At 37.1% G+C, this 13,922-nt stretch overlaps 1 protein-coding gene across 1 annotated transcript in view; it reads right to left on the bottom strand.

Moving 5' to 3' along the window:
• Window positions 1–13,123, bottom strand: part of CCDC7 (coiled-coil domain containing 7) — a 404,782-nt gene extending 391,659 nt beyond the window's left edge. Inside the window, exons 1-4 of the mRNA XM_047741462.1 lie at window positions 12,883–13,123; window positions 12,329–12,404; window positions 6,761–7,091; window positions 5,515–5,607 (exon numbers count right to left, since the gene is read on the bottom strand). Coding sequence (XP_047597418.1) covers window positions 5,515–5,607; window positions 6,761–7,039 — 372 coding nt within the window. The 5' untranslated portion in view covers window positions 7,040–7,091; window positions 12,329–12,404; window positions 12,883–13,123. The remainder of the gene's footprint in view (window positions 1–5,514; window positions 5,608–6,760; window positions 7,092–12,328; window positions 12,405–12,882) is intronic.
• Between the last annotated feature and the right edge of the window lie 799 nt (window positions 13,124–13,922).

The raw sequence follows: 13,922 nt of genomic DNA, 5'->3' as shown, positions 1-13,922 counted from the left end.
AGAGGATGAAGAAAAACCAGATGAGACCTTGACAGCCATTTAGGCCAGCAGATACACTGGAATGAGAAACATTCCCAAGGTAAATCACTCAACCCAACCATTTTTCTTCTGTCAAATGCTTCCCCATCTGAATTTTGCCAAAAATGTGGCCAAAAAAGAGGCCTACATTCCCTAGGAATGGTCAGAATTAAGAAGTCTGACAATACCAATTTTGGGAAGGATGCACAGCCACTGAAACTCTCCCAGAGAGGTGGTAGGAACATAAAATGGTTTTGCCATGTTGGGAAGTAATTTGGCAATTCCTCAGAAAATTAAACATACACTTAAAACTCACTAATCTTATTCCAAAGCAATTATCCAAGATGAATAAACACATATGTCCTCACAAAGATTTGCACACAAATGTTCATTGAAACTTCATTCATACAGAGGGGCACCTACACCCCAACGTTCAAAATGGGGAAGAAGCCAAGATGTCCTTTGACAGATGAATGGGTAAAGAAGATATATATAAAATGGAATATTACTTGGCCATCACAAAGGATGAATACTTACCATTTACATCAACCTGGATGGAACTGGAAGGTTTTATGCTCGGTGAAATAATTCAGTTGGAGAAAGACAATTATCATCATATAGTTTCACTTATTTGTGAAATATAAGAAACAGTACAGAGGACCACAAGGGAAGGGAGGGAAAATTGAATGGGAAGAAATCAGGGAAGGAGACAAATGATGAGAGACTCTTTTTTTGTTGTTGTTACATTTTATAATGTATTTTTTTTATAAACATATAATGTATTTTTATCCCCAGGGGTACAGGTCTGTGAATCGCCAGGTTTACACACTTCACAACACTCACCATAGCACATACCCTCCCCATGTCCATAACCCCACCCCCCTCTCCCAAAACCCCCTCCCCCCATCAACCCTCAGTTTGTTTTGTGAGATTAAGAGTCACTTACCATGACAGACTCTTAACTATGGGAAACAAACTAAGGACTGCTGAAGGGGAGGTGGGTGGGGGGATGGAGTAACTGGGTGACAGGATTAAGGCGGCCACGTGATGTGATGAGCACTGGGTGTTATACACAACGGATAACCTGTTGAACACTGTATCTAAAACTAATGATGTGCTATGTGTTGGCTAATTGAACTTAAACTGGAAAAAAAAAAAAAAAGAAACTTCATTTCATGCATAACAGCCAAAATAGCTACTGGATCCAATGACCTAAATGTTTATTAACTGATAAATGGATCGACAATGTAGTATAGCCATGTAATGAAATATTGTTCACAATGAAAGAAACAAACAACTGATACATAGAACAACATGGATGAATCTCAAAAACATGATGATGAGGAAGGGAAGGCTAGATACATAAGGCTACATATTATATGATTTTATTTCCAGGACATTCTAGAAAAAGGCATAAGTACAGTGATAAATCAGTGGTTGTCTGGAACCAGGGAAGGAGAGAATTGACTATAAAAGGAATACAAGGAGGCTTTTGGGGATAATGAAAATGTTTTAAGGTTTGACTGGCCTTTACACAGCTATAAAAAGCAGGAACTAAGAAACAGAGGAATCTCATCCTGCATGTTTTTGTGGTAATTGTATTTGAAGCTCTGTCAGGATTGAACCTATTTAAAATCAAGAGTTCAAACTCTTGCCAGCTAAAATACTGGCAATATCAAAGAAATCAGCCCCTCAGGGGAAGCAGCAATAGGAGAGATTATGGGTTAGACAAATCAGACAAGATCTTAACTTAATTAAAATAGGGACCAGTTCCTGCTCAAATCAACTCTTGTAGAAATGAGAATTATTAGCTGTTCACCCTAAATGCCAGAAAGGAAATGGTAAGCATTCTCTAGAAAATAAACATTGTATTACAGTTTTCAATGTTTTTCTAAATCTAATACTTGAGAACTAATAAAAAAAATTACAAATAATATGAAGAACCAGGAAAATACAATCCATAATCAAAAGAAAAAACAGTAGACGTAAACACACTGATAACCCAGATACTGGAAATTACCAGACAAAAACTTTTAAAACTCTGTGACTGATAAAAGCATTTTCAGGAAAAAAAAGGTAGACTACATAAAGAGGTGGATAATAGCAGAAGAAATATAAAACCCCCTAAAAAGTAACCAAAAGACAATCCTAAATGTGAAAATTATGATATTTGAAATAAAAATTTCATTGGATTAAACTTAACAGCAGATCAGACACCCCAGAAAGGACTAGTAAAAATAAAGATAGGATAATATATATTGCCCAAACTGAAGCACAGAAAAAGAAATAAATGAAGAGAGTATGAGTGACTTCTTACACAGTATCAAGCTGTCTAATATATGTGTAATTAAACTCTCATAAAAAAGGAGCAGAGAGGCAGTAAAATACTGCCTTAAAAATAAAGAAATAATGAATGAAATTTCCAAATTTGTTGAAAAACATCAACTCACAGAATCAGCTTGATGGACTGTGAACAGAATATAGAGAAAAGCTCAGCTAAGTATATCTTATATCAATGCTGAAACCCAAAGATAAAATCTTTTTTTTTATTTTATTTTTTATAAACATATATTTTTATCCCCAGGGGTACAGGTCTGTGAATCACCAGGTTTACACACTTCACAGCACTCACCGTAGCACATACCCTCCCCAGTGTCCATAATCCCACCCCCCTCCCAACCCCCCTCCCCCCATCAACCCTCAGTTTGTTTTGTGAGATTAAGAGTCACTTATGATTTGTCTCCCTCCCAATTCCATCTTGTTTCATTTACTCTTCTCCTACCCCCTTAACCCCCCATGTTGCATCTCCTCTTCCTCATATCAGGGAGATCATATGATAGTTGTCTTTCTCCGATTGACTTATTTCGCTAAGCATGATACCCTCTAGTTCCATCCACGTCGTCGCAAATGGCAAGATCCAAAGATAAAATCTTTAAAGCAGTTGGAAAAAAATAGGAAAATAATATAACAGTAATAGTGTAACATAAATGAGATAAATGTTATTTACTGTTACAGTTCTTACATGAGAAATGAAGTATATAATATTAATTCAAGATAGACTGTGATAAGTATATAATGAATCCCCAGAGCAAGCACAAAAAAAAATTGCTAAAAACCAAGAAAATAAAATGAAATGCTAAAAAATACATAATTAACCCAAAATAAAACAGAAAAGAGTTAAGGAGCAAAGAAGATATGAGACAAAAAGAGAGCAAATAGCAGGAAAGTAGACTTAACTCACATTAAGAGTCACGTTGCATGAACGTTTCATTATAATAATTACATGGCAATACATTTAATTGTTATCAATTGAACATAAATGAACTAAACCCATTAAAAGATAGACATTGTCAGACTGGATAAAAAATAAGATTCATCTATATGCTATTTCAAAGAGGTACAGTAAATAGTTTGAAAATAAAATTGGAAAGAAGATATAACACACAATGACTAATCATAAGAAAGCTGATATCAGATAAAGGAGACATAAGAATACAGAACTGTATCAAAAATAAAAAAATAATTTTGAACTTCCTGTTCTAGCCATGATGGACTAGGTCCATTCCTCTAATCCTCCCTCCTGCAACTAAAATACCATAGACAACACTACAAACCAACACAGGAAATTTCTGAAACGTAGTAAGAGAAAGGCAGAGTTCTCAAACTTGAAGAATACATGAATTCCTTAGGCTTTCTTTTTACCCGCATATAATATCTAGAACCTGGAACTTCCAATTAGCACAGACTTAAAAAAAAAAAAAAATGCCTTAAGGAAAGCCAAAGAGGGCACCTCAGTGGCTCTTGCAGTTAAGCATCTAACTCCAGCTCAAGTCATGATCCCAGAGTTCCGGGACTGAGCCCCACATCAGCCTCCCTATTCAGCAGGGAGTCTGCTTCTCTCTCTCTCCCTCTGCCCTACTCATGCTCTCTCTCTCTCAAATAAATAAATAAAATCTTTAAAAAAAAAAAAAAGAAAGAAAGAAACGAAAGAAAAGCCAAAGGACCATGAAAAGAGTCATTAGCATAATCCAAAAATTTTTTGAATACCTATCCTATTTGAGCCAAACCCCAAGAAAAAAAAACTGCAACACTACCCATATGTGTCAGTAGAGCTGAAAAATAATGTGGCAGTGAAAACTGGCCCTCCAATTCCCCCATCAGAGTTGTGCTGGTGAAACCAAGTAGGGAACTGAACTCCCATTCCTATCTGGAAGTAGTAGTCATTATGAGTCAAAGATATCTGCTCTCATCACTATTATTAAATATAATACTGGAAGCCAAAGCCAGCACAAGAAAAGGAAATAAAAAGCATTCAGACTGGACAGGAAGAAGTAAAACTGACTCTATTTGAGGATGATATAATTACCTATGTAAAAAATTCCAAGAAATCTATAAAAAACTAGAACGAAAAAGTACTTTCAACAAGATTGCAAGATACCAAATCAACATATAAAAATCAATCATTTTTCTATATACTAGTAATAAATATGTGGAAACTAAAATTAAAAACAATGCCATTAAAAATTAAAAATCATTCCAAAAAATGGGGCGCCTGGGTGGCTCAGTGGGTTAAGCTTCTGCCTTCGGCTCGGGTCATGATCTCAGGGTCCTGAGATGGAGCCCCACATCAGGCTCTCTGCTCAACGGGGAGCCTGCTTCCCCCTCTCTCTCTCTGCCTGCCTCTCTGCCTACTTATGATCTCTGTCAAATAAATAAATAAAATCTTTTTAAAAAATCATTCCAAAAACCATGAAATACAAATCCATAAATATATCAAACCATGTATAGGATCTATATGATGAAAATTATAAAATGGTGATAAAAGAAATCAAACAAGATCTAAATAAATGGAGAGACATACCATGTTCATGAATTAAAAGATACAACAATCTATGACATGGGGCCAAACTCAACCCCTAACTAAGAAAAGTAATTAAGTATTAAAATACAGTTGAATATTATTCAAGAAATATTACTAAGAAAAGTAATTAAGTATTAAAATAGTTGAATATTATGAAATGTGTAAAAACATTCATCTCCTCAATAGACTATAGGAGATCCACATACTTAATCACCTTAATAGTTACATAACTTCAATATATACCAGAGATTTGTTAAAACTCAATTAACTTCTTAGTTTTTTTAGCAAAATAGAAATAGGATACTTTCTTAACACAGAAAGAATATACATCTCAAACCAACAAGCAACCAAATGTTTAAAAATTAAATAGAATAGGCATTAACAATAAAAGTGGGTTTAAAATATAGATATGTCTTAAACTTTAAGGTAAGTGGTGGCAAAGAATAGAAAAATAAGCACTCTACTTTCCAGTTCCCTAACTGAATCATTTTCATGGATGGGGAATTCATTCTGAGAACATAAATGGAATCCACAAGAAAATCTTAACCCTTCATAAGAAAGCTGATATCAGCTTTAATGATAACAGCTTTGATATCAGCTGTTAATGTCTCTACATTAGGGTTACATATACTAACCGAAAAAGTTAATTCTTCATTTTCAGGCTTCACAACTAATTTTTCTCTATTTTGAATGTCAAATCCATAGGTTTCTTCCAAAGTAGAAACAATCTGTGAGTGAATCAAAGCAAGTTAAGTATTTTTATAGTTTAAAATTATATTAAATGTAAAAAGACATTTAATCAAACATGTCAGGACCTTCTTAGAAGACTTATTTCTGCCAGTTCCATTTTTCATCTCACACCCCATCTCATATTACCATAAAGAAATTATGAGAAACAGTCCTCAACTCTACTCCCTAGGAATGGAGAGAGTCCCTACAACTTCTGTTTCGATGGTGACAGGCAAGTAAGAGACTATAAATAGGTGAGGCATCGACTCCACTTATCACCAAAGTATTCCTCAAAATCTGACTGACTCAACTTCCTTCTTTAAAGAGAACTGGGCAAAATAGAAATGGAAACCAGAGAGCAATAACATTTTAAAGGAAATTCTCTGAGCTAATGCCTCAAACCTTGAGGAAATTTATATTTTGGAAATTTGACAAGCTATATTCTTTTTATATTTGTACTGCTCCTCATTGTTCTCATTTGGTATTTGGTTAATTCACAATTCTGGATCATTGTGCAAAGAAGAACTCAGAGAAAAGGAAATTTTTTTTCCCCAACACTAAGAGCTAAAGTTTCTAAAGTGCTGAGAAGAGTTAGCATAGCAGGAATGAGACTCAGAAATGTCTATCATTAGAAAGATGTGCTTGCAAGGCTGGCATTGGACTGGAGTCTCAGCACTTGGATTTTAGCAGTGTTCCCATCATCTCTGATAACAGTGGCTCAATGTCCCTAAACTTTTTTGCACAAACAATATGGTTCATGCTAAACATCTGCTTTCCTTCAGGGAGTCTGGAATTTTTGTACGTGCTAGGCAAAGCACCTACATGAGCAACCCCAATAAAACTCTGAACACTGAGCCTCTAATGAGCTTCTCCAATAGACATTTCACATATGTCGTCATAACGTATTTGCTGTTGGAGGAATTAGGCACATACTGTGTGACTTTGAAGGAAGAGGAACCTTGGACCTAGTTTCCTCCAGACTTCACACCATAAGCCTTTGCCTTTTGCTAATTTTGCTTTGTATCCTTTCACCATAATAAATCTTAGCCAGCAGTACGGCTATATTTTGAGTTTAGTGCACCTTCCTAACAAATCACTAAGCCTAGCACTAGTCATGGGAACCCCAAACACAGGGACCAACAAGTGTCTTACCATCTTCAGATGTTTGGTAATTTTCCTGATCAATTCATCTTCTGCTATTAACTCCTTTGTTTTATTTGACGGAATGGGCAAAGCATACCTTACAATGGATTCCCCTGTTGGTGGAGATCCTAAAACCATTGGTTCAAGTTTATCACGTACAAATTTTGCACTACGTTTTTCCTTTGGTTTAGGTGACAATGGTAAATTAAATAGTCCTTTTTGGTAAGTGAATTCTGGAACATTTGCCCATTTCTTACTAGAGGCTAACAGATGTTGCGCTGGCTTCATTTCGTTATCTTACTTCACTTCCAAATGATAGATCAAAAAATTGTATTCTTTCCTGAGGATAAAACATTAAGATTTCAGATTAAAAATTATGGCAGGATTATCAATTGTCATGAAGATGGTGAGTCCCAAAATCAGCTCTACAGAATTAGAAAATGGAGAATAACATTCCTAACAACAACTACCAATAAAAAATTTAAAAATAAGCAAACAAACAAAAAAAAATGTAAGAAATCTTATAGGTGGTTGAAGGCTGATTTAGGTATGGGCATTTAGGACAGGACTAAAGAGAAAGAGACAGTAGCAGGAATAAGAGAATTTCTTTAGAAAAGTTTAAAATTTTGTTCTTCTCTTTCCCCCATTTTTTGAGGTAATAAATGCCCTTTATTATTATTTCTATAGAAATAATAGCCTAGGCCCAGGGTATCCACAGAAAAATATCAAGATAGCACCAAAGTCAGGCCGAGAAAAAAGTACAGACTGGACAGGTCTTAGGTTTTCATTCTTCTACTCCTCTCTCCCTCCAAAGCTGATTAAAACTCAGGACAATGCTTTCTCTGTAAAAAAAAAAAAAAAAAACCAAAAAACTGTATGCTTGACCATGGGAGTTGTCTCATAAACTGACAAAATTAATATAGAATTGCATTTGTTCTCTATTGTCTGAAGCTCTCTACACTTAGATGTCTCATTGTTGTAGGTTGAACTGTGTCCCTAAAAAATATTTTCAAGTTCTAATCCCTGGCACCTGTGAATATGACCATATTTGAAAATATAGTCTTTGCAGATGTAACCCAGTTAAGACAAGGTCATACTAGATTACAATGAGCCCTACATCCAATGACTGGTGTCATTACAAGAAAGCCACACAAGGGCACCTGCATGGTGCAGTTGGTCAAGCATCTGACTTTTGGTTTTGGCTCAGGTCCTGATCTCATGGTCATGAGATCGAGCCCCATGTCAGGTTCTTCACTCAGCACTGAGTCTGCAGGCAACTCTCTCCTTCTCCCTCTGACCCTCTCCCTGAAGTCAGTCTCTCTCTCTTTCTCTCAAATAAATAAATAAATCTTTTTTAAAAAAAAAGAAATCATGTAAAAACACCATAGATACAGAGGGATAGAGGTCATGTAATGAAAGAGGCAGAGACTAATGTAACTATAAGCTAGAATTTTAAAAATTGGAAGCATCTTTGATAGGAAGAAGCAAGGGAAATTCTTCCCTAGAACCTTTAGAAGGAGCCTAGCACTGCAAACACCTTGATTTCAGACTCCTAGACTCCTCAACGATGAGAATAAATTACAAATGTTTTAAGCCACTTACTTGGTGGTATTTGGCAGACCTGGGAAACAAATACACACGCATAATTTCCCTAAACTTGATGGGAGGGTCATAGACTGGGGTCTGGCTCTTGACAATTTCATAATAGATTACCAGACAAGAGCAGCTGACACTCCCAAGAGCATACGAGCTCACAGGTGAAAATAACTTGACACCTGAAAAATATAAGCTTTGCAAAAGAAAAATAACAAACTGGAGGGGGCATGGGGGGAGTCCAGGGGCACCAGAATGGTTTAGTCAGAAGAACATGCAACTCTTGCTCTCAGGGTTGTAAGTTCCAGCCCCACACTGCATGTAGAGATTACTTAAATACATACATACATACAAAGTTATAGAAGAACCAAAGATACACAAACACATACACATAATATATAAAACAGGTATACAGGGTATTTTTTTAAAAGATCTGAGTAGAAATACTACAATTGAAAAATGTAAAAAAACAACATAACTGATCACAGAATAATAGGGTTGAAGAATAAAATAGGAAAATGGAAGATCCAATTGAGGTGTTCAGCCAGAAAGCTGCAGAAAAGGATAAAGAAATAGAAATGAAATGAAAAATAAAATAAGAGATATGTAGAATTATATAAATGCTAAAAACCACATAATGGAAGATCCAGTGAGAAAGAAAATGTGGGCAGGAAGAAATATTTGAAGAAATAATATAGATAAATTTCTCAGATTAAAGAATAATGGAAACCACAGATCAAAAAGTGTTCACAAAATACCAAAAAGTAAACAGATAAGAAAACACAAACACAGAATGAAATTTAAGAACCTCAAAGAGAAAAATCTGAAAGATTTCAAAAAGAGCATATAACCAAAAAAGGAGGAAGAATTGAATTTTCACCAGCTTTTAGTTAACATCTTTCCTCAAAGAATTCTGTATCTTGTTTAAATTGCAAACTCTCTGGATGCAGAGGTTAGCTGAAGAATAAAAATGATGCAAAAATTAGCAGCATTTATCACAAATTCTTGAACATGAATAAAGTGAAATGCACATCATCACCAGTAAGTACTAAGAGTTAATATCACCCACTGAAGGCACCCCAAAATCCTCAATCTCCAGAATACCTCAAGCAGTCTATGTAGATAGTGCTTATGAGAATATCCAAGATTAAGCACTGTCTATATAGATAGTTTGCTTGAGGTACTCTGGAGACTAAACTCTAGCAAACAAACTGGGGATTGCTGAAGGGGAGGTGGGCGGGGGGATGGGGTAACTGGGTGATGGGCATTAAGGAGGGCACTCGATGGAATGAGCACTAGGTGTTATATGTAACTGATGCAACTGATGAACCAATTCTACTCCTGAAACTATATGTTAAATAACTGAATTTAAATAAAGAATTTTTTTAAAAAGAGTTAATATCAGATTTTAAAGAATTTAAAAAATTAACAATCCTATGAAAAATGGGAAAATATAGGCCTGCATTTGTTCACAACATAATAAACACGATTAAATTTTTAGAATAGTACCTACTCTAGTGTAGAGAGGGTCATCTAATAAATTTTAAGAGCCTGATAGCATCCTGCTAGCACATTTCTGTAAAATACAAATATTAACACCAAAAACCAAACTATTTAGGAAGTAAAATGCAAAACCAAATAATAAATATTACAGGATACATTATGAATAAAATCAGTTTGAATAAGGTTTTTAAAAACTAAAATATTTTGGACATAATCCCTAATGTAAACGATAGAAGGCACATAACAATTACTGATATAATTGTGGATTTCCAACCATATGTGAACATGTATTAGGATTTTAACCAATATATGACACAGCTGCAGAAGAACAGTACACATTTTTAAGAGCCCACCAGAAAAATTAAATTAAAAAATATATATGTGTGTGTGTATATATAACAGGGATACAATGGCTCAAATACATATGAGAAAAGCTAAGCAAACAGAAAATCCTCAAAAACGAAAACTCTATGACATTTTGCACAACCTGTCATTTTTTTAATTTCACCATGAATGATAGAACAAAAATATCTCCTGACAACACTGAAAATTTTTATTTCATTCACAAACTATACAACTGATTTATTATTTTAGAAACACTGCAGTTAATTAAAAACACGGTTGCCAAACATAATTCATGGTCAAATAAGTATCGGGAAACATCATTTGATGTCATGTCACTAAAAATTCATTTTGAAGAATGCAATGCTCTTTTGGAAATTGTTGATAATAATAAACATATAAATTATAGAACATAAGCCAAAGTCCCCTGTTGGAAAATATTCCCTCTTATATTTTTCCCATATTAACTGTCGCATAATGTTTTAAGTTAATGTAGTGATACAGAAACCAAAATTCAATTCACGAAACTTTCTGAAAAGCATCAAAAGAATTTCAACGAAATTCTATTGCCAAAGGTATTCCATCTAAAGTGTCAGGTCTGAGAAAGAAGGACCAGCAAACAAAACTTAAGAATGAGTGACCAATGAGCCAGAAGGTAAAACCAAGAGGGGATATACTGAAAATACAACGAGAAAAACTTACATCTTGAGTAATGCTCTGCGTCAAATGCTGGTCAGGTAAGAGGAGAACTAAGAACCAACAGATTTAGCAACATGACGGTAGGTCATTTGTGAACTGAAGTACAGCAACAATTTCAAGAGTGATGAAGGCCAATGCCTCATTGATCGACGTTCTAGAAGAGAATTGTCAAGGAGGAAGGGGAGGGGCCCCTGGGTGGCTCAGTGGGTTAAGCCTCTGCCTTTGGCTCAGATCATGATCCCAGGGTCCTGGGATTGAGCTCCGCATCAGGCTCTCTGCTCAGCGGGAAGCCTGCTTCCTCCTCTCTCTCTGCCTGCCTCTACCTACTGGTGATTTCTCTCTGTCAAATAAATAAATAAAATCTTTAAAAAAAAAAAAAAAAGAGGAAGTGGAGACAGTGAATATGAATGTAAGCACTTGAGAAATTGTGCTACAAAAGGGAGTAAAATAGGGGCACGTGCACCCGAATGTTTATAGCAGCAATGTCTACAATAGCCAAACTATGGAAAGAACCTAGATGTCCATCAACAGACGAATGGATAAAGAAGATGTGGTATATATACACAATGGAATACTATGCAGCCATCAAAAGAAATGAAATCTTGCCATTTGCGACGACGTGGATGGAACTAGAGGGTATCATGCTTAGCGAAATAAGTCAATCGGAGAAAGACAACTATCATATGATCTCCCTGATATGAGGAAGAGGAGATGCAACATGGGGGGTTAAGGGGGTAGGAGAAGAGTAAATGAAACAAGATGGGATTGGGAGGGAGACAAACCATAAGTGACTCTTAATCTCACAAAACAAACTGAGGATTGATGGGGGGAGGGGTTTGGGAGGGGAGGATTATGGACATTGGGGAGGGTATGTGCTATGGTGAGTGCTGTGAAGTGTGTAAACCTGGTGACTCACAGACCTGTACCCCTGGGGATAAAAATATATTATATGTTTATAAAAAATAAAATTAAATAAATAAATAAATAAAAATAAATAATTTTTTTTAAAAAGGGAGTAAAATAAGGGCAAGAGGAAGATTTTTTTGATGAGAAAAGTAACGTGTTTGTATGTTGTCATAGGTTGAATTATGTCCTCTCCCCCAAAATACATTCAAGTCCTAACCTCAGAACCTGTGAATGTGACTTTTTTTTCCCAAATAAGCCTCCAGAGGCTAGAAAAGATACATGAACAAATTATCCCCCAGAGCCTCCAGTAGGAACCAACACTGCCAACACTTTTCAGCCTTCCGCCTCCAGAAGTCAGAGAATAAATGTCTGTTGTTTGCGGTACTTTTTAAAGCAGCCCTAGGAAACTTAATACATATGCCGACGGACATGACCCAATAGGAAGCAAAATGTGTTTACTGCTACAGAAGAAAATTGATGGGATGATACCCTGGAGTAAACAAGGGAAAATGGGTTTTGACGCACAAAGGCGCCCTTGCACTTAAGGTAGGCACAGGCTTACATCTATCTGTGGTAACAGAAAGGCAGGGACGCCGGCCACGCCAAGAAACTAATTAAGAAAAAGACGGGACAGTCACCAGGTGCTACAAAACCACCTCATCAGTGGATCCACGAAGTTCACATGCGTATACAAATAAAGGTTATATGGAGTAAACGCCCGTATTTACAAGAAAATGTTCAAGGATTTTACGTAGTCTCTTCATTTAACCCTCCTAACCAGGCTAGGGGGTGTACGTTGTATCACATATTTGCCCACGTTTATCAGTCCCCTGCTACCGCAGAGACGGACGTCTTCCGGTCCTCCTTCAAGGACTCACTTCAAACCGTTTAATGATACAGTACACGATGACATGGGGGTGGGGGGTACAGGGTAGGAAAGTTCTGATTTGCCTTAGATTTCTCACCCACAGAGGCACAACTGCCGCTGAGAGAGGAAAGGTAAACGCTTTTGCCGGAAAACCCATCCAAAACTCACAACCCGACGGGGGAAGGACCGCGCACGCCTCCGCTCCCCTCAGTCCGCGTACCTGCTCAGGCTGTGGGAGCCAAGTTACTGGGTGGTTTTGCCTGGGCGAAGAGGGCTCTAAGGTGAAAGAGTTGGAAATTCTGAGCCTCCCAGACTTCCTACAAGGCGGAAGCCTGCAAACCCAGCAGACTCCAGCCCCGCTGTTTTACAAACTAACATTTGGGCGGAGAGGCCGGGCGTCCGCGCCCTGAGGCTGCCGCAACGACCAGGGTCGGAAGCAAAGCCGCGCTGTGGGCGGTTGACGCAGCGTCTCCCACGACCCCCAGCCGCGCGCCCCCGCCGCGCGCCCCCTACGCCGCCGCGCGCGCCACCGCCCGCTCCCGAGACCGCGCAGCTAGCTCCAGGAGCCGGCGTTTGAGCTGTCTTTCCTGGAGTTGAAAGCGAGAGGAATTTCAACAAATGTGGAAGGCTGAAAAGTAGCCAGGTCCATCCAGACCGCGCCCTCTTTCTTGCTACCCAGGTCTGTGTAATTCCCTCCAGGACGCTGCACAAGTGAGATTCTTTTAGACATCTGGCCTAAAGAAGTAAAACACGTGCCTCTTCGGTGCTTTGAGACCTTGGGCTTCACCTGCAAAACCTGAGCCCCAGCCGCTGTCGAAAAGTTATTTTCAGCCCAGTGTTTTGGAGAGTCCTTTACCAGACTCGAAGTTCCCACGGAATTCTGCAGCGGCTTCGCGGTTTTAAAATTAAAACGCACTAAGAAGTTTGAATCATGCCACATAAGCTAGTCTCTTGCCATCAGTTTCCCTGCACTGCTTTCATATGCAATTCTACAAGGTAGAGTTTTTTGATAGTTTGACTTAAAATAATTAATTTCTTCTTTTAAAAAAATGAAGGCTATTGATTTTAAAATTTCCAAATAAAGTTTTATTGCCTGAAGTAAAGTGTTTTAATATTTTAAAATACCAACTTGACATAATTTAATTTTTTAATAATGGCTGTTTGGTTTGCTATATGAATATTCAAATAACGAGTCCAGAACAAAAGCTGAAACGAGAACTACAAAAATGGAAGATGGCTCAAGATTGAGGCATAGAAGGA

The sequence above is a fragment of the Lutra lutra genome, chromosome 8 (assembly GCF_902655055.1).
Source record: "Lutra lutra chromosome 8, mLutLut1.2, whole genome shotgun sequence".
Classification (NCBI taxonomy): domain Eukaryota; kingdom Metazoa; phylum Chordata; class Mammalia; order Carnivora; family Mustelidae; genus Lutra; species Lutra lutra.
Note: the sequence above shows the minus strand (reverse complement) of the source record. Positions and strands in the feature narration are given on the sequence as shown.